Below are 19,141 nucleotides of genomic sequence, written 5' to 3' on the forward strand. Positions count from 1 at the left end.
ATAGAGGGCTATGCAGTAGAAAAATTCAAGGCAGTTTCTGGAGTAGGCAAGATATTGTGGGCTGAAGGGCCTGTAATGTGCTGTAGGTTTCTATGTTTCACTCTTTCCAGATTAATAACTTAATAAAGGTGTTTGAGGCCTGGAGATCCCATCCTCATTCATCATCATTGATGAGTCCTGGATCAATACTGAAGGTAATCGGAAGTTCCGATAGAAGATCAGATGTTGATTGAAAGACTAGAAGTTGAGGGCCAATGGCCAGAGCCCCGAGTCTGTGATTCTCTGCAAGTCCACTGGGGAACTCAGTTGTTTTGTTTCTTGTTGTGTTTTGTGCTGTTCTTCTGAGTAGGATATACATGATATGTTGGTGCTGGAATGTGTGGTGACACTTGCAGGCTGCCCCCAGCACATCCTTGGCTATAATGGTTGTTAATGCAAATGATGCATCTTACTGTAACACGCTGTAAGGTTTCACTGCTAATGTAATGGCTTCTCTGTAATGTTCCGCTGCAGAGGTAATGGTTTCTCTGTAGTAGCAACATTTGGGTTATGACTGGAGATAACAGGGCATGCTAGCCAATGAGCAGGATGTTGATCTTTCTTGTGTGTCTAGGAACCAGGATTCTTTTGCTGGGGAGTGCAGAGAAGACTCAAATGGAGAGATTTGGTAGACCTCAGACGGAGTGGATTTGGAGCGAGGGTCCGAAGGTCAGTGATAATCGGAGGAGGCTGATGGTGGACGAACGGCCTTATCAGTGAGCTCCAACGTTGCGCATTAGACTGTTTCATGAGAATGGAGCCTTTTTCTTTTTTTTGTTTTCTTTACTAACCATATAATCAAATAAAGAATTATAAAGCTCAATCACTTAATCACATATTGTGTACTGTTTGTTATTTTGTGGTACTGATTTGTAACAGGGGACACATCGTGCAGCATCCACCCAAATGAGATTTCTTAAGTTTGGCCAGGCCGGGGGGTAGGGGGCTAGCATCCCCTATATTATGCCACTAGACAAAGCCAGAGTTACGTTACTTTATGTTACACACATGATCAATAAATCTGAATCAGGATCTGATGCCTTCAGTGAACTTTTGATTTAACAGGTTCATTCACTCTCTCAAGGCTATCAAGAATATTCTCTCTCAAGAATATCATGGATATTCTACACTGAGCAGAGTGGTGAGCTGCTATTGAAATGATAGCATTTTGGCTCATAATCTTCTTGTGACTCAGAATCTTATTTATCCCCACTGCATTGGACTATAGCAGATTTTCTCTGCTATTGAGTGTTTGACCTTAAAGCTGTGTGGGTGAGGGGAAGTGTGTGAGTCACTAAGACTGACTTAAGACAACTGTGCTGTTAATATGGTCAACTGGCAAAAAAATGGGACGAATCTCTCCCTAATTGCCTTAAAATAGATTAATTGTTCTAAGGGTTTGACCTCTGAGTAAGTCAGCTGAAGAACTGCACTAATGCGATGTACTTGAGGGATAAATACCATTATTAATACCACACAATGTATCAGAAGTATCACCTCATAATATGAAACATGTGATTTTGAAACTTCTCTCTGAAACATCACAAATCACTTTTGACTTAATCTTTTGTTCCACAATGAAGAAAGCTCCCTTTAAAATTATGCCAAATTGATAGTTGTTGAGTTGTGATGAGGATATTGGGCAATTGCTTGGGTTTGCGTTCTCCAACACTGGAATTAGTTCTTTCGGTGTGTCGTGGACGTGAGTTCAAATCCCACAATAGTGCTTGTGGTATTCAAATTCCAGTGGTTAAATAACTCTGGAATTAAAGCAAATCTAATTATTGATGTTTGTTGATGGATTGTTGCACGCACCCATCTGTTGGGCTGAAGAACCTGTTTCTGTGCTAGATAACTCTGACTCAATGAAAATACTTGAATCACTTTTTCATGAATTCATTTGCACTGATTTTATGTCATGATAACTGTGTTACTGATTTAATAGAGTATTATGGTCATAGAATACTGCAGCACAGAAAAACATCTACTCCATGCCAACCTGATGTTCTGCCTTAGCGAAAAAGCTTCACCTCAGATTCTCCTTTAAGTATTTCACTTTTTATCCTAACCTATGAACCCTAATTCTAGTCTCACCCAGCCCGAGAGGGAAAAGCCTACATACATCTATGCCCCTCATCATTTTGTATACTTACATAACATTTCAAGTCATTCTCATACACTCTACAGAATAAAGTCCTAACCTATTCAACCTTTCCTGATAACTCAGGTCTTAAAGTCCTGTCAACATCCTTCTAAACTTTCTCTGCACTCTTTCAACCTTATTGCTGTCTTTCCTGTAGTTATTGTAGGTGAACAGAACTGCACACAATTCTCCAAATTTGGCCTTAATAACAGTTCCAAGCTTTCTACTTTTTAAATTCACTTCCAATTTTAGACACTTGTCTCTAATTGCTCACTGAACAAATAGAGGACATAGAACTGTATGGCATGGTACAGGCAATTTGATCCAACTAGTAAGTATTGCTAAAAGTTTGTAAACATTTTACAGATAATCTGCTACAGATGTTCCAACCAAAGCATAAAAGATACTTGGCAGATTTGTAACATCCCCTCCGTGGTCCAAGTTGAGTGCAATCAGTGTGGTTCATTGCATCTTTTGACATTGGGTGGGGCAGTTCAGCCCTTTGAGTGCATTCCCACCAATTTCATTCTCCGATTTCCTGCCAATGGATGTGAAATTGGTTTCTCGAAAGGAGGCAGAAGGTGATGGTCAATGGTTCTTTCTTGTATTGGGTCTGTGACAAGTGTATGAAATAATTAGTACTAAAGCCGTTGATGTTGCTGTATACATCATTGGTCTGAACAAAAATGTAGAAGATGATTAGTTAGTGCAGTTGACACAAAACTTCGTTTGTTTACTTGAATCAAAGGGCTATAAAATCATACATTTATAGAAAAGCATTATCTAAAATATATATACGCTGTTCAAAATAAATATATTGCCAGTCACAAGTGGTCACATAAGCCATATATGTATAAAGCAGGTAATGCTAAAACTGATGTCCCCAGTTAAATCTTAATCTAGTAATACTTAGCCAAAATTCGGTTAAATATAAAATAAAGCTAGAAGTTAAAATAACATTCAAATCGTATAAGCAACTGTGGCAATACTTTTAAAACAATGTACAATACTGCCCAGAGGCTATAGTGGCGCAGCCCAGGAAGTCTCATACAAGTATTGATCCCATTCCCATTACGACATTCTAACTGCTATAGGCAATACTGTAATTTTACTTTTCTCATCTCCCGCAGTATATCTTTTTCTTTAACCTAGGTTGCAACTTAATTACAATAACATTTAAGACAGGTGTCCCCACTTCTAATTAGCCCTGAATACTTTTGAAAACGTTTACGCATGTATTATACATATTCATTAACATCATTGTTTTCTGTCCATCAGTTAGGGAGATTACTTAGAGCTCCTACTAGATCAATTCAAGGTACATTTCGACCAACGTTTCGCTCATCCCCTTTGCAACCTTCCACCCGCTGTCTGACACCAGCCTCACCGAGTACTCGAGGAACCACTTTGCAAAACCGTGACTGGGGGAAGCAGGGGTGAAGCATCTAGTTCACCTCAGCCTCTTCAAAACTTCTTTGTATAATGGGTAATTTTAAGTGATATTGTTTGTTTGTGAATATGTCAGAAAGCAATGTTTGGCCTGTATGATCTTAAAGAATATAGTGGAATCACAGAACAGAGAAATCTATTGAATATGAATTTCCCCTATGGCTTTCATGTCTAGAATCACCAAGACTGATCTTCACAACTAAGTTCACCACATCCATACTTTTTTCAATGTTATCTGTTACACATAAATTTCTCCTCTTAGAAAATGTTAATGGAATAAGGAATGAGAGGAATGAGTCAGTCGAGTTCCCCAGCCAGCACCCAGCACCTGATCCAAGTGTGACCACCTCCAGTGTGAAGCCTGGTGTTTGAAATAATTTCACTGATCCACCGAATTGCAATTGTAAGAATACAAGGTGCTCTGGCAATGCACATCATCTATCCCTGCCGATGTACATTCCAGCAGTATTCTGGTCTTCATTTCATATACACACGAACTAAAATGTGATCTTGGCTAATTCAGCATTCTTGTCAAGATTAGGAAATCTACTCCTCAGATGTCTGTTGCAATGTAAATATTACACCTGCATCAAACATTTATGGATTTTGAATGCATTGTTGGTACAAAATAAGGAAAACCCTGAATAATACTGAATTAATTATACTGTATGCATGTTAAAATAACAATTATAGGTTCTGATGAGCCAATTTTGTTTCACTGGTAATCCAATTACACTTGGTAGCTATCGGAAGCACTGTTGTAAACCAAGAATTGTCAAAAATCCTCAGGCCCTATGTCCAGATATAATCTTTTATTTACTGTCTTCTCCAAATTGGTATGATGTTGTAATGCCCTGGGGTTAAGATTTCAATGCTTTGCTGTAAAGTGGTTTATACTGGCAGTTTTCTGTAAAATATGCCATGTTGTGAAGTGTGGTTTGGCTTCTGCTAAGGACACGTTGTCCAACTTAGAAATGTGAGTCAGTCAATCAGGATTGTGGTCAAGCTTTCTTAAGCACAGTAGTCTGGTCTGGGGGCTTTTGACATGCCAGAAGGGAAGATGCCGCAGAATACCATTGGAAGGAGAGCCCCGTAGCACAAAGTGCTTTGTACAGATGAATGGCTCCAAGGACAAGTACTCCTGAGAGCAAACCAGCTTGTTCAAGTTGGACGTCTAGTGAAGTTTGGAATGTGGCATGTATTTGCACGCAGATTGCAGATTGTGGGTCAAGCGTGTGAGCAGACTCCAGGAGTTCCAAAGGTCTTGCACACATTGGACTGGTTAACTGTAGTAGGCCCTTTTATTTTCTTTTTCTTATTAACTGTTTGATAAAGCTGAAATCTGTTAATGTATTTTATAATTTTATCTGGTGTACAATATTACTATTGAATCCTGTGGCTGTTAGCAGAGCCAGTTATCAGGACAAGTTTGCATACGAGCCCAGTATTTCCCTTCACTGTTGTTGTTCAACCCCCAAACTAGATTATTTCCTGCCAAACTCCCAACAAACCCTCCAAAGTGGCTCCATTGTATAGAGCAGCTCTTATTCCAAGTGTACTTCCATCTTTATATCCTTCAATCACATAAAGTTGCCTTTAAGAAACTGCAGTGATAATCCCTTCCTTTTTAAATCATAGTCCACCGTACCAAATCTTGAAATCCCAGAGAGGTGACAATTTAACTACCAATAGCAAGAGGTTATTTCACTAACTCAAAATGATGTATGGACCCCCTTTATTAGAGCTCCCAAGAGGGTATCATAAATTTCAAACTATTTGTACTCTTTGGTAAAAGCAATGGGTCCTGAGACAAATGCAAACTTTGGATGCATACTCAAACTCTTCAAACTTAATGCTCCTGGAGAAATTACAAGCCTACCATGGTCAACCTTTCCATTCCTGACTTTGTATATATTTAACTAAAGTCCTCAGAACCTCTTCACTAGCTGTTCTGGTGCTCTGGTTTCCATTCCACTGCAGCTCCAGTTTAAGCCACCCAACTCCCTTTTCAAGACCTCATCACCCACATCGTGGACCACAACCTCTGGCTACTCACCATCCACTTACGAACACTGCAGGCTCAATCAAAGATGTCCCTGATCCTGGCACCCAGGAGGTAACAAGGAATGCTGGATTCTCATTCTCATCCACAGAACCTTTCTGTTCCCCTAACCATTGAATCCCTTATCACTACAGCTAGCTTCTCCTTCCAAGCCAGACATGATCACTGGGGCTTTTCCCCCACTAGGTCATTGCCAACAGCATGCAAAGTGATAATATACCCAATTTTGAGGGGAACAGCCACAGGGGTACTTTGCGCCTCCTATGTCCTACACCTTGTAGAATGGGAGTTATACCCAAGTCCTATCAACCCTTTAGTCTCCCAAATGATCTGGAGTTCACCCAGTTCCAGCTCCTTAACACAGGGTCTGTTGGAAGTTGCAGCCAGATGCACATCTTGAGGGTGTAGTCATCAAGGATAATTGGTCTCCCTGCTCCCACATCCCACAAGAGGAGCATTTCATTTTCCTTCTAGGCATACCCACTGCTCTTCATGTGCAAGAAAGAAAGAACAAGTAATAAAAAAAATCTATCTACACCTCTTCTCACCAAAGTCTCAACTGCCCCCTCTAACACTACCCCATTCACACAATGGCCACTCTGCTTAAACCTAACTTTTATTAGATCTTGCCAAGTGTCTACATGCAAACCAATGTCTCCTTGGGAACCACAGCATGCAAAATATGCCAACTACCCCTACTTGTTTCTTTTGAATTCTCCCTTCCTCGACAAATCCCAGTGTCCCCTCGGGATTGTGGCACAAAAAATATGCCAACTACCCCATTCGCTTTATAAATTCTCTCTCCCTCTACACAACCTGCTGTCTCCTCAAGAACTGTGGAAAAATGCCAGAACAAGTTTCTGTAAATAATTCCTTTTATTTTGGTTAGGTAGATTGAACAGCCATGCAGAGACGGGCAGGTTTTTTTTAGTCAAACAGACCAAAGCCCATGTCATCATCAGACTCCTCAGACTCTTCCTTCTTCTCCTCTTTCACTTCCTCCTTGACAGCAACTGGAGCAGCCTCAACAACAGGGGCAGCAAAAGCTGATGGGTCAGCCAAGAAAGCTTTTACCTTTAAAAACAAGAACAGTTATGTTACAGTTCAGAACAAGTTTTCAACATCATTGAAGAATAATCCAATCCATTTTGATTTCAGAATACTAGCTGCAGACCGACATCAATGCAACAGTTTCCTAGCACCACTAAGAAATTATACTCAGTATTGAACACAATATTAAGTCATTGAAAGTTCAACACCAGAGGAAGGCAGCTTTAAGGCACAGACAAAGAGAGAATACACTTTTGAGGAAAACACAAGAGATTGGCAACTTAAGTAGGGAGTGAAAATATCATCTACACAACAAAAATCAATCAGAATAAGCGACTGCAATCTGTTGGGCATTAATTTTTAAAAGCAGTAATGTTTTTCCACATATACCAGTTAAAAAAGTTAGGTTCTATAATTACTCAGTCTCATAGGAAAACACCACCAACCGAAACAGCTTACCCATTCTGACATTACAGTTAAAACATTGGCAGGTCTGATGTCACAGTCCATACTAAGGTTGGCAGACATTGGTGGTACTGACCTTTTAAATTCTCATTTAACTTACTATATTCTAAAAGTACCCCCAAAACCCACAACTTCCACCTAGGGGCACAAGAGCAGCAGGTATGGAAGAACAGCATTTGTAAAGCTCCTTTTAAGTCATGGAGAGGGGGTGGAAAAGGAGAAAACAATTGCCATTCCTTCATTGTCCCTAGGCCACATCTCTAAAACACAATCCAACTCTGGGAGTACCTTCACCTGAAGGACTAGCAGTTCATAAGAATGAGGAAATAACAGTTGACTTCAGCAGTGACCCTTCCAACTACTACAGTGGTAGGACAAAAAAATAACTAAGTACTGTAAACGGAGAGCTACATGATCTGCAGAATTTAATAACTACAGAATGTGCCTCCCAATCCATGATTTTGAGTATCAATTCAATCAATCTCCTTACATTTAAACAGGTGGAATTAAACTTTAAAGATAGTTACTGTTACCTTATCAGCTAATGGGAAGGAATAGTCTGTCTCCACAGCAATAGCCAGCACTCTTTTGTAACCATTAATGATGGAATGTGGTACAGAGGCTATAGTTGGATAACCAATTTCCAGACACACACTTGCCACATTACGAACTCCCTGTGAAGACAAGTAGGGTGATTAAAAGGCTTCCATTAGACAGCAACTGACTTACCACATCAAGCCCAAGGAAACCATTAAAGGCTTTAACTTTCTGAAGATGGCCACAATAAAGCCCCACTGCAACCCAAGATATCGCATAGTTCAGCTTACCTGTGAAAGGCCTAACATCACCATTTGAACTTTTAAAAATAGACAATGACAAATTCAATCTATTGAATTCTAAAACATTCAAGAGGTACCAGCATTTTGCAACATCAGCTTACAAAACCTGAAATATGTCTGCTTAACTAAACCATCATGGCCAGTCCCTATCTAGAATCCCCAGCGATATCAGCTTACCTCTAAGAAACACTTCTGCAGAGTTTCTTCTGTGATGTCCAGGACCTCAGGGTCATATATACTGCCATTATCATAAACCTGCCTGATCACCAAGCCGTAGGAGAAGGGAGAGATGTTCAACATGTTCAGCAGAGTGGCTTCACTGGCTCCCACCTTGTCACCCTCCTTGATGAGATGTACATCGCTCTAAGGCAAGAGAATTAGTGGTCAGGAAAGTTTTATCTCATACCAAATAAGGATAACAGCATTAATTATTTCAAATTTCAAAGATAAAAGGCAGTAACAATTTCACAAATGTTATTTTTGAAAACTTGACAAGGTATCATAAAAAAATGAACAGAATCCCTAGCCAGCTGTAAATATTCCATTTTAAATGTGAAACATGGTTATAATTCAATGAAAAACCAGCACAAAACGGCTTCAGAAATATCCAAACTAACCCTTCAAGGGAATTAAAGTGTGCAATAAACACAACAGTGATATAAACAGCAGAGCCACCACCTCACAGCACCAGGGATCTGAGTTCAATCCTGATTTCAGATGCTGAAATCAGTTTTGGGAGATTTCCTCCAACTGCTCTGCATCCCAAACAGATGCAGATTCACTGGCTACTGTAAATTGCTCCTAGCACATGAAGAAATCACAGAATCAGTACAAGTTGATGAGAATGCCAGGAGAATTAAAAATCAGATAATACTAGGACAAGCATAACCATTAACATATAGATGCAAGTGCTGGGTTTGCCTTGGACTTGGTGGGCTGATGGGTCTGTTGCTTATGACACCTAAAGGAGGACATCTTTTAGAGCATAGAACATTACAGCACTTTGGCCCATGATGTTCTGCCCACCTTTTAACCTACTCCAAGGTCAACCTAACCCTCTCCTCCTACATAGGCACATGGATGAAAGAAGAGGACTACCTAAATTTCTTAGATATCCTTAAAGCATCTGCCTCTACCACCATCCACGGCATTGTGTTCAACACACCTACCACTGTTTAAATAAAAAAAAATCCCGCCCTATAATTTCCCCCAATCATCTTAAAATTATGCCCCCTTACATTTCCTAGGTGGATACTTACCAGAATTTCAATAGTACCTCTGGAGATCTTGGTGGTGATTCCCAAAGCCTGGAAGAAAGAGGTCTTCTCAGGTCCCAAACCAGTGTTTTGACCTGGCACAGTGACATCACATGGAGCAATTGCACCAGCACGAGCAGCAGCTGGGACCTGTGGAAGTAATATATAAACATGTAACAATTACAGCACAGAAACAGGCAATCTCGGACCTTCTAATCCGTGCCGAACGCTCTCCTCTAGTCCCACTGACCCGCACTCAGCTCATAACCCTCCATTCCTTTCCTGTCCATGTACCTACCCAATTTTTTTTAAATGACAGTATCCAACCTGCCTCTACCACTTCTACTAGAAGCTCATTCCACACAGGATACCACTCTCTGAGTAAAGAAGTTCCCCCTCGTGTTACCCCTAAACTTTTGCCCCTTAACTCTCAACTCATGTCCTCTTGTTTGAATCACCCCTACTCTCAATGGAAAAAGCCTATCCACGTCAACTCTATCTAACCCCCTCATAATTTTAAAAACCTCTATCAAGTCCCCCCTCAACCTTCTATGCTCCAATGAATAAAGGCCTAACTCGTTCAACCTTTCTCTGTAACTTAGTGCTGAAACCCCGGTAACATTCTAGTAAATCTCCTCTGTACTCTATTTTGTTGGCATCCTTCCTATAATTCGGTGACCAGAACTGTACACAATACTCCAAATTTGGCCTCACCAATGCTCCGCTTTATAAAGGCCAGCATACCAAAAGCTTTCATCACCACCCTATCCACGAGATTCCACCTTCAGGGAACTATGCACCATTATTCCTAGATCACTCTGTTCTACTGCATTCCTCAATGCCCTACCATTTACCATGCATGTCCTATTTTGATTAGTCCTAACAAAATGTAGCACCTCACACTTTATCAGCATTAAACTCCATCTATCTTTCAGCCCACTCTTCTAACTGGCCTAAATCTCTCTGCAAGCTTTGAAAACCTACTTCATTATCCACAACGCCACCTATCTTAGTATCATCTGCATACTTACTAATCCAATTTACCACCCCATCATCCAAATCATTAATGTATATGACAAACAACATTGGAGCAAGTACAGATCCCTGAGGCACACCACTAGTCACCAGCCTCCAACCTGATAAACAGTTATCCACCACTACTCTCTGGCATCTCCCATCCAGCCACTGTTGAATCCATATTACTACTTCAATATTAATACTAACGATTGAACCTTCCTAACTAACCTTCCATTCAGAACCTTGTCAAAGGCCTTACTGAAGTCCACATAGACAACATCCACTGCTTTACACTCGTCAACTTTCCTGGTAACCTCTTCAAAAAATTCATAAGATTTATTAAACATGACCTTACACACACAAATCCATGTTGAGTTAAGAACAGTAACTCAGCACAGGTGGAACAAAAGCCAGCAGAATACAATCTGACATTATAACAACAGAAGGTGCTTTCAATAAAACACACCAACATATCTCAAAGTAAAGACTAGGAAAACTCTACAAATCCAGGCCAGTTAAATTAAACCAACGTTCAAGATGTAGCAATTACTCTCCCCATTCATGACTACCAGTGTAGGGAAAGTATAGATGCCATAACTGGCAATGAACAGCCTGTGTTAAAAATTAAAGACTGAAAAAATCAAAGAATGTCGATCAATTTTGTCAAATAATCTCTATGTTGGTTTACATAAGGGAATTATCTTCATTCTTCCCTTTTTAAATTATCATAGTAATGATCAAAAAAATTTACCTTGTTGGACAGCAGCATGTCACGGACTTCGCACAAATCCTCCTTAGTGAACACAAAGCCAACATTACCACGAATGTGTGGGAGAAGCCTGAAGAGAAATATTAGTACATATGTAATTATGCACATTGTGATGAGTAAACCAATCGGACATGGGGTCCAGAGTTGACCCCCCGTGAACTATGCTGCTAACGAGAGGGGGAGGGAGGGAGGCATCCTGCTGCAGATGCTGCTAATATGAGAGAGAGAGGGAGGGGGAGAGATGATTTAGTATTATGGCTTCTTTGCTAATTGTTTACCTTGCTTCAAGGACACTTTCTTTGCCTGCTGGTGTGGATTCTTGCTGATACAGCAACGTGGGACCAGGTGATGGAAAGCTGTTACCCCGCAAGGGGAGATGAAAAGCAGGTCTGCAAAGACACAGACACACACACCAGGGAGACACACCACGGGACACTGTAAGAGCATTGTGCACCAACGTGAAGGTAGGGGTTTGGAGGATCCATTCGGGGGAATAGATCAGAGGCTCACAGTGTGTGAAGGCAGACCGGTGGGGGCTTGTGTGTGTGTCCACCCTTGCCTAGGTGGCAGGCTTACTACTGAAGAACGGTCGTGCCTGGTACAGAGGGATCACAGTCGGTCACCACAACAGGACAAGAAGACAATGACGATGACACCTCTCGCTCTCTCTCTTTCCCCCCCCCCCCCCAACGGTACACTAGCAACTACCTCGACCTAAATTAAACTGAACTCTGCATCATCATAAGACTATTCATTTACCCCTAGACTTTGAAAGAGTTTGATTTTTGATTCCTATTTCCACACTACTGTATATATCATTGCTAACCTGTTTTATATATATTTGCATTTTATAGTACTGTATTACTTAGTTTACTAATAAACACTATTAGTTACAGTAATACCAGACTCCAATGTATTATTCCATTTCTGCTGGTTCAGTAACCCAGTCACGGGGTACGTGACAACGTCAATTCATACTGTGGTAAACAGCTTCATTGCTTTATCATCCCTTACTTTTCCAGAGCAGGGTTGTTCTCCAAGTGACCACGGATAGCCTTGCGCATCATGGTATTCTTGCCCATCAACACGACAGCCTTACCACGCAGCGATATACGGATCTGCTGCATCTGCTTGGATCCAACGTTGTCTGCTCCGACAATGAAACATTTTGGATAATCATCTAATAGTTGCTAAAGAGAATATAGGAACAGTTTAATTACGTACATAAGCACCATTTCATCACAAGAAACAAAAACTTATTAAATGCAGATGTGTTGCAATCTAAACACAAATTTTTCACAATTAAACATCTTGTAGTGCGATCTTTAAACTGCTGATGGCATGCATCTTTGTTATCTTGGTAACACCAGTGTAAATGAAGTTTAACAGATTTTGGACAAAGAATCTTTGACCTGAAACACTGAACATTTTCCTTTCCACAGAAATGGCCTGACATGCTTAGTATTTCAGGCATTCTCCACTTCAAATTTACAGTTTTAAAAAATTTCCTTTCGACTTTCAAGCCTCTTCCTACCATGATACAAGGACTAGAATCCAAAGGTCAGTTATGGTCATCTTACTTGGAGCATTTTGATGAAGCAAGAGAGCAAGCCATCAATGTGGTATTCATGAACTTCCACAGGACTTTTGATAAAGTATCACTTAAGTATTTCTTTATCAAGGTTGAAGCCCATCAAATAAAGGGGTAAAGATATGGACAGAAATTGGCAAAGTAACAGGAAACTGTAGCAATATAAAAGTTACTAGAGTATTTACCAGAACATAAGCAATAGTTTTTAAGGGGTCAATTCTAACATTATTCACATTTTAACTAACTGCACAGGAACAAAACTTAGGAGGCAGTGAACAAAACAGAGGACATTAACAGGCTTCAAGATTTTGAAAAGCAGATACATAGCCAGAAAGCAAAGAGGTAATTAAAATCTTCTACAAAACCAAATAAATTCCATTTTGAATCATTTATCAAAAGCTAGTGATAACTAATTAACAAAACTCATTTTAATCTATCAATCTCATAGCTACATATCCAAATTAAGAGTTAAATTGAAAAAGTGAAGACTGGTGAATATATTCCATCCTTTCACTATTTTTTGCCAGAAGTTTACAGAAACAAATTCACTGCATGTATGTGATAGTGGGGAGGATAGCACCCTTAGTGGAGTTAACTGAGATTACAATCTGCATATTTTTCTGTTCCTGTTCACTGGCCTCTCCACACAGACTGCCGAAGTTTATAATCTTAGCCAGCTCCATCATATGCCCTAACCACCTCGACATTAAGTACGTTTTCAAAAGGCAATGCCTCAAAAAGGTGACACTCATCATTAAAGATCCACCATCACCCAGGCCCTCGTCATTACTATCAGGGAGGTAGTACAAGAGCCTGAAGGCACACGATGCAAGAATGGCATCTTACCCTGCCATCCAATTTCTGAAGAGCCAGGAAACCATGAACACTTCATTGTTTTTATTCTTTTTTTTTATATTACTGTTTAAAAATATTTCTTATAGTAAATTATAGTCTATTTTACGTATTGCACCATACTGCTACCACAAAACAAAAAACTTTTACAACATATCTGCGATAACAAATCCAATTCTGATTCTCAAGATATTCAACACAAGTAACAACCCCATTCAGCCTCAGGATTAATGTTGATTTGACAATTATACAATACCACTGGAGCTCTTCTGGATTGTTAAAGATCCATCCTGTTCTTTTCATTGTACAATTATGTACAATCCTTAACATTGCATCAAAAAATTTAAATGTTACTTTTAATGCAATTTTTCCTTAATGGTTCACATTGGTCTGTTATTTGACTCCAGTTATATAAGATCTATCCCATCATGTTGAAATATCACACTACAGGCAGATCTTTTTTATCAGAATATTTGGGCAGACGATGACCCAAATTTACCTTGGTGAAGAGGCTAACCCACTATTTGCAAAGTTTTATTTTCATTTAAGATAGATAGATAGATAGATACTTTATTCATCCCCATGGGGAAATTCAACTTTTTTTTCCCAATGTCCCATACACTTGTAGCAAAACTAGTTACATACAATACTTAACTCAGTAAAAAATATGATATGCATCTAAATCACTATCTCAAAAAGCATTAATAATAGCTTTTAAAAAGTTCTTAAGTCCTGGCGGTTGAATTGTAAAGCCTAATGGCATTGGGGAGTATTGACGTCTTCATCCTGTCTGAGGAGCATTGCATCGATAGTAACCTGTCGCTGAAACTGCTTCTCTGTCTCTGGATGGTGCTATGTAGAGGATGTTCAGAGTTTTCCATAATTGACCGTAGCCTACTCAGCGCCCTTCGCTCAGCTACCGATGTTAAACTCTCCAGTACTTTGCCCACGACAGAGCCCGCCTTCCTTACCAGCTTATTAAGACTTGAGGCGTCCCTCTTCTTAATGCTTCCTCCCCAACACGCCACCACAAAGAAGAGGGCGCTCTCCACAACTGACCTATAGAACATCTTCAGCATCTCACTACAGACATTGAATGACGCCAACCTTCTAAGGAAGTACAGTCGACTCTGTGTCTTCCTGCACAATATACAATGGCTAGTGAACTTCATATCAAGTATGAATTAAATATACTGATGTCAGACTGCCAAAGTGAAGTAAGATTATACTTACAATAATTTTGAGAAAGTAATTTGATTTCCACGTAGCTCTGTCTTCCCTGGGCATCTTTAAGTGCTTCCAAGGATTGCCACAAACTGGTTTAAAGACGAGATATCACTGCAAGGCAATGAGAAAAAGCAAAATGAGGTTTAAAGCTAGTTAATCTTTATTTTTATATAGATAGTTGGCCCTCCTTATCCGCGAGGGATCGGTTCCGGGACCCTTTGCGGATACCAAAAAACGCAGATGCTCAAGTCCCTTATTCAACCTGTCTTAAATTCCCACTCCACCCATTAACTTCATGACAGCCAGGGACGAACAATAAGCACTAATTTTTAAGAATTAATTCTGAGCTGCTAGGGTGGAAAGAGCAGTGTCTGGTTCCTAAGCAGTGAATTAGATGTGACATGTGCCAGCTCAGTGATTTAGAGCTAATGAGTTGTGAGATGGAAGATACTTGATATTTTGGTTCAGTAGGCAGTTACGTCACTTCTGTTAAAAACTTTAAATCTGCTTAGTGTAAAGGGAGGTGGGAGATTGAATAAAGGCATACATCATCCTCACCACACCCATCCCACCAATACACACAGCAGTTGCTGGAAATCCAAAGCAACATACAGAATATACTGGAAGAATTCAGTAGGTCAGGCCTTTTTTCACAACTGGAAAGGGGGATGATGCCAGAATAAAAAGGTGGAGGAGAGGGGGAAGGAAGACTAGCAACAAGCTGATAGGTAAAAAAGATAAAGGGCTGGAGAAGAAGGAACCTGACAGGAGAGGACAGTGGACTATGGGAGGAACTGAAGAAGCGGCACCAGAAGGAACTAATAAGCAGGTGAGGAGGTAAAAGGCCAGAGTGGTGAATGGAAGAGGGAATGGGGAGGAAAAAAAATACTAGGAGAAATGATGTTCAAGCCATCGGTTGGAAGCTAGCCAAATGGAATATGTGGACATGGACCAACATATCAGAACAGGAATGAGACAGGAATTAAAATAGTTGTCCATCAGGAAATTCCATTTCAGGAAGATGGCACAAAGTGGACTCCAACTCACTGCAAGTCTCAGCCACGTTGCCTCACCTGGAATGGCAGCTTGGACCCATGAACAGAGGCAAGGGAGTTGGTGAATAGGCAGGTGTAGCATCTGTCGTTTGCCAGGATGGACGTTAGTGGGGAAGTACGAATGGACAAGGGATTCATGGAGGGAGCGATCCCTGAGGAAAGCAGGGGAGGCTAAAGATGTGTTTGCTGGTATGATCCTGTTGAAGATGGCAGAAGTTATGAAGAATGAGTTGGATGCAGAGGCTCATGGGGTGGTAGGTGAGGACGTGAGAAATCTATCCCTGTTAAGGCGGCAGGAAGATGAGGCTAGTCCAGATGACCAGGAAACAGATGTGTGTGAGGACAGCATCAATGATGGAGGAATGAAAATCCTGTTCGTTGAGAGGATATCCTAGAAAGAAAGCCTAATCCTGGGAACAGATGTGTTGGAGATGAAGAAACTGAGAAAAAGGAATATCATTATTATTTTTTTTTTACAGGAGACAAGGTGGGAAGAGGTTAAATCAAGATAGCCATGGGAATTGGTAAATTTATAAAAAATGTTGATAGACAATGTGTCTCCAGAAATGGAGAAAGAAATTCAGAAAGCAGAGAGGCATCAGAAATGGGCCAAGCAAATTTTTGGGCAAGGTGGAAGTTGGAGGCTAAGTGTGGGTGCATGAAGCAGCACCAATATCAAAGTAGTACAAGAATTGGAAGCATGACCAAGGAAGGGTTGTTCTACGCAGCCAACAAAAAGGCAGTCATAACTGGGTACCTCGAGTTTAGAAACCTATCCTATTAAACTCCCTCAGAATCAGATCACACAGGAGTCTCCCTCATTCTTCTGAAATTATATTAATAAAAACTAAACTTCTCAATCATTCACAAGGGAAACTTTCACCCCAGAAATCCATCTGAACACCCTGAACATATTCAATACACGTTTCCTCCCGTAAATGCCAAGAGTGTATTCAGTATTCCAGATGTTACCTCATCAAAACCCTGTAAGATTTTGCCCCATTTATATTCCACACCCTCATAAAAGACCAATCTATTGCCTTCCTTATTACTTATTCCAAAGACTGCCAGATGTGTCTTTACAACACCATATATAGGCATCCGCTAGTCTCCTGAGACCATGGATTTGCACCTTGGAAGGTTTCCAGGGTGCAGGCCTGGGCAGGGCTGTATGGGAGACCGGCAGTTGCCCAAGCTGCAAGCCTTCCCCTCTCCACGCCACCGATGTTGTCCAAGGGAAAGGCACTAGGACCCAAGCAGATTGGCACCGGTGTCATCACAGAGCAACGTGTTGTTAAGTGCCTTACTCAAGGATACAACACACTGCCTCAGCTGAGGCTCGAACCAGTGACCTTCAGATCACTAGAACGATGCCTTATCCACTAGGCCACTCACCAACACAACACCATATTGTATATTATACATTTCAACAATATTCTACTTTGCTATTATTCTGAAGGTAGATAAACCAATTTCTTCAAATTAAACTAGTTTCTATTTTATCTTCTAAATCAAGGATTTCCAACCTGGGGTCTACAGAGCTCTCAGTTAACGGCAGGGGTCCACGGCGAAAAAAAAGACTGGGAACCCCTGCACTAAACCAATCTCCTTGCACCAACACTTTTCCACTCATCTTATGTACAGCAGAAAATCTAGCTCCAGAACAAGACCATCTAAATTATCAAGAAGGCACTAAATGTAAAACACTGTTATAGCAACAGTTTTCCTGGGACAGTACTAACTACAAAGCAAAGAGCTTATGTGATATATTTAATAAGGCACATTAAAGAACCTAATGCTGGAAGCCATGTAACTGTTTGCTGCGATATCAAAATGGAGCAAAAGGCACAAGCAGGTGTACTATAATACCCATCTATAGTTAATCCTGATACATATGGTATCATTTATATCTCCAAGCACATATCTCAACCCTATTATCCACTCTGCTAGTTACAGTCACAAAATACAAGTTTAACAAACCAATCTATGAAAATTCTGACCCTGTTAAATTGTTCTGAATTTCCTGTTTAGCAAAGGACTTCAGTTTAGATAATTAATTGGCCAATTGTTCCTTGATTTCTCTCCAATTTCTTGAACAAAAGCCATGTATTTGATTCCCCCCATATACTAGTCTTTCCAGTCAATGCCATTTGTGCATAATCAACAAGATTAATTTTACTCCTGTGTTTTAACTAACTGATCATGCCCCATCAGCCACTCTTCTGTTTATGTTGACATGAAGATAGCAAAGGATGGACCCTGGAACAAAAAAAAACATATAAACTACTGGAGAGACTGAGATCAGACAACAGCTGTAGCAGAAAATGGGTATTTCAGGTTGAGACTTTTCATTGGACTGAAAGAGGGGAGACAGCTGGTACAAAGAAGGAAAAGGGGTGGGACAAGAGCTGGCAAGTGATAGGGTGGATCCAGGTATGGAGCAGCAATCAGCAGACGAGGGTACGGAATGCCCACCAAGAATGTGAGGTTTTAGAAGGACAAGTTTGACAATTATACATTTCAAAATGGAACAGCTTTTCAGGGGGAATGGGACATCTGTTAAATTGCTTTTAACAAGTGATCAGGGACTAAACAATGATAACTGACAGATATGGTGCAAGGAATTAATGCTTAGCTAAGCAACGTCTTGTTGAACATCCAGCATCAGCCAATGTAAAGTTCAATTAGGTCATTTGATCCATTCAGCAGACATGGGCAAGTACCATGTGCAGCAAAATGTACTTCAATTAATTAAAACTTGTCTCTATCTACGTAGTTTTTCGACTCTATTGAATTGCCTTATTCATCCACACCTATAATTAAGCATATGCCAAGCACACACAACTCAGCTTCATAGCTTAATCCTTTTAGCTTCTTAACACCAACAAATCACTCAGTTGGGCATAGCGGAAACCCCCTGTTCTCAGTTTTAACCCTCTTTCTGAAGTGGATTAGTATTTCATTAACAGATTATACAGGACGATCCAACCCTATTCGGGCTCCCAACCGGGTAGAGATATCAACTTTAACCTAAGTTTCATTGACAACTCTGCCATCTACCTGCATCTGGTTGGAAGGCCGGAGTTTATTCGTCATATGTGCCCGAAAAAGCACTAGATCCATTTTCAGATTCTCGAGTAAGTTGAAAAATATTTAAATGTGTGCACAACCCTCCAGGGCGCAGGATCGGCTGGAAGCCGGAGTCTCGTATGCGACTCGGAGCGAACCAGTCAGTGACACGTGTTAGATACCGAGGGCCAAGGCGGCTCGGGGCCTAGCAGCGCTGAGACAAACTGCATGCCGCAATCCAACTTCCCAGCCCGCGTC

The 19,141-nt window shown here is 40.5% G+C and overlaps 1 protein-coding gene across 1 annotated transcript; it reads right to left on the minus strand.

Moving 5' to 3' along the window:
* Positions 1 to 6,550: 6,550 nt before the first annotated feature.
* Positions 6,551 to 19,009, minus strand: LOC140738215 (large ribosomal subunit protein uL10). Its single transcript, XM_073065322.1, has 8 exons — positions 18,875 to 19,009; positions 14,766 to 14,870; positions 12,104 to 12,279; positions 11,072 to 11,159; positions 9,307 to 9,453; positions 8,225 to 8,410; positions 7,742 to 7,882; positions 6,551 to 6,767 (listed from the first exon to the last, which is right to left on the minus strand). Exons 2-8 carry the CDS (start codon positions 14,817 to 14,819, stop codon positions 6,621 to 6,623), a joined length of 939 nt encoding a protein of 312 aa, XP_072921423.1. The 5' UTR covers positions 14,820 to 14,870; positions 18,875 to 19,009; the 3' UTR covers positions 6,551 to 6,620.
* Positions 19,010 to 19,141: the final 132 nt, after the last annotated feature.

The sequence above is a fragment of the Hemitrygon akajei genome, chromosome 14 (assembly GCF_048418815.1).
Source record: "Hemitrygon akajei chromosome 14, sHemAka1.3, whole genome shotgun sequence".
NCBI classification, from domain to species: Eukaryota; Metazoa; Chordata; class Chondrichthyes; order Myliobatiformes; family Dasyatidae; genus Hemitrygon; species Hemitrygon akajei.